Raw genomic sequence first — 2,823 nt, forward strand, 5'->3', positions numbered from 1 at the left:
AAATACAGTTCAAATTGGTCAATCCTGTAGGATACTAAGCATGCAACAAGCTATAGCATAATGAAACTGTTAAAATATTTGAATGGGTTATATAAAGTTATTTGTTTTAGGATTCAAGCCTGGTCACATGAAAAACAAGATGCCTTTAAGGAGAAATGTAAAAAATATCACAACCAGGCTCTGGTACTTTCCACAGGAGAAGACTGGAAACAATGCTTGTACAGAGTTACGAACGTTTATTGACAAAACTATTTCCAAGGTCAGCAGGATTCCAGAACTTTCTTTCCTCAGGTCCCAGTTCCATGCCTAACATCACTAAAGCTGCATGGCAGCTATTAACATAATAGCTAATAACCCACTGTCTGAAAAAAAGTTTACTATAATTTCAAAAAAGTCATGCTTTTGCCATCCAGGGCAAATAATTCCAAAAGTTACGTTTCATGTATCAGATTCCTTACATCCTAAATGCCAGACTGGGACTGGTGGTTTCTATTGGTTATAGAGCGACACTGGAGTTCAGAAAAATGCTAGCACCACGGATTCAATTCCTGTTTCAATTGTAGTAAACTTAGGGTCTGCCTCCTCGCTCTGCCTGAGAGTGGAAGGACATGGCCAAGTATCACAGATAGAAACTGCCAAGATGTCAGCTCAGGGTGATACATCTATAGGCAATCAGCATCGGAGCTGCCTGTGGTCAGTGTAACACTGGGCTGCCTGCATTTGAGATGCAAACCCTTCAAAGCAAAAATGACACCTTCACAAACCAACAGTGAAAGGCAATGCCCAACGATTGGCAGAAATCTCTGGCGGCGAATACATCAAACATTTGTTAAATTGGTCATTTTGCATGTCTTAGGTGTCTTTATTACGGTTAAAAGGCTGGATTTTAATGGGCCTGACAAGGGTCTCAGCCTTTGGATGGAGGACAGGTGGGTTACCCAGACAGTACCTTAGGGGATACCTGGCAGTATTACATGCCCTTTGGATGAGTGGCAGACCTTCTCCAGATTTCAAGACCAGGGTAGGAGAAGTGCCAACTGAGCTGCTGCCAATGAAATGCCGATTCACCCTTGTTCTCCTCAGCACAGGCAGAACCTTGAGACCATAGGGAATAGAAAGATGAGTAGGCCTTAGGCCTGCTGCACCATTCAATAGGATCAGCATTCTGACATTCCTTATGTCTATTTTCCTACTCTTTTCCCCTAAGCCTTGATTCTACTACGAATCATGAATTTACTCATCCCAGCATTGAATATATACAAAGTATCTGCCCCCACTGTTCTCTCTTTAAAGGAATTCCAAAGGCACTTACCCTCTGAGAGAAGAAATTCCTCCCCATTTCAGCTCCTTTATTCTGCAACTGTGTCCTCTGGTCCTCGACTGTGTCACAAGGGGAAACAATCTTTCAGCATTTACCCTGTCAAACCCCTTAAGAATCCGATGTGGTTCAATAATATCACCTCTCAATCTTCTAAACTCCAATGAGTACTATCAGGCAAACATCCAAGAGAGCTCCAATTCTTGCAATGGACAGGAGAAATCTAGGATCGGAAATCCCTGCAGAAGTAGCTTTCTGTATTTGTGCTATTAGGGAAACCTTTGAAGAATCAGGGATTCTACTTGTGAAGCCAAATGCCTCTGAAACATGTTTGAGCAGCCAAGGGGCCATAAAGCTTACACAGTAAGAAAAAAGAACTTATACATTGGAGGCCGCTCGTGCGGAAAAATGCAGCAAATTTTATAAAACTTTGCAAACAGCTGGACTGTATACCAAATATTTGGGCATTGAAGGAGTGGAGTAATTGGTTAAACCCTACTTATATGGAGGGAAAACGTTTTGACACTGCATTCTTCATCTGTTGTTTGCAAGAGATTCCTTTCACAATGCAAGATGGCTATGAAACCGTTTCCTACAACTGGATGTCCCCACCTGATTTTATTGAGGGCTACAATTCAGAGAAATTTTACATTCCTTCCCCACAGTGGTATGAACTGGGCAGACTCTGCCGATTACCCCATTTCCAAGATCTGCAGAGGTTTTGCCATTATCGGGCATTGGAAGGCTGTGAGCGATGGCTCCCAATCCGTCTCCTCGCTTCTGATGGCTATGCAATTTTGTATCCTGGTGATGAACTTTATCCAGAGGATCCTGATTACATCAGCAAAAAGGAAATTAACATCACTTCCTCGAAAACTCTGGAACAACTGAGGTTTGAGGTTCCCAAACTACATCGCTTGGAACTAAGAGATCCGCATGATATAATGCTGTATGTGAATAGTGAACCCCGGTATAAACACCTCCATCCACTAACTATGGGATCATGTCAAAACTGTCACCTGTAAATTGTCTCTAGTGTAGAAGAAGTTCTTTTGAATTAAATATTAGTGAGTATTCTTGAAAATGATCAAAACTTGTTTGTGGTTTTTTAATATAGTACCAGTGAAGGTAACAATAATTTTTAACAAAGGCACATTTAACAAGGCCAAAGTGCAGCAGCTCCACAAATTTGCAACTATTAAACCTGCCAAAAACCAGTAAACTCTGGGTAGCCATTTGAAGCATGGGTCATCCAGAGAAGCACATTTCCTCAGAGTATCATTTTGGCAGACAACATTGAGGAAAGGATGATGAGAGTTACCTGGAAGTACTAACAGGACAAGATGTGGTAATCGTGAACTAGTACTCTGACAGACGGGGAATGGAACATCTAATGACAAACAAAACGGATTGAATAATCGCAGCAAGATTGCTACCTTTCATCCTGAATTAATATATAAAAGAATCAGTCAGTGTAACCAGCCCAGAATCTTGTTTATTTAAAA

The 2,823-nt window shown here is 41.3% G+C and overlaps 1 protein-coding gene across 1 annotated transcript; it reads left to right on the top strand.

The window, feature by feature from the left end:
* Positions 1-1,481: 1,481 nt before the first annotated feature.
* Positions 1,482-2,343, top strand: LOC125463456 (acyl-coenzyme A diphosphatase NUDT19-like). Its single transcript, XM_048554712.2, is given in 2 exon segments — positions 1,482-1,681; positions 1,683-2,343. Coding segments are annotated over 2 exon segments (861 nt in total).
* Positions 2,344-2,823: the final 480 nt, after the last annotated feature.

Source organism: Stegostoma tigrinum, chromosome 22 (assembly GCF_030684315.1).
Source record: "Stegostoma tigrinum isolate sSteTig4 chromosome 22, sSteTig4.hap1, whole genome shotgun sequence".
Classification (NCBI taxonomy): domain Eukaryota; kingdom Metazoa; phylum Chordata; class Chondrichthyes; order Orectolobiformes; family Stegostomatidae; genus Stegostoma; species Stegostoma tigrinum.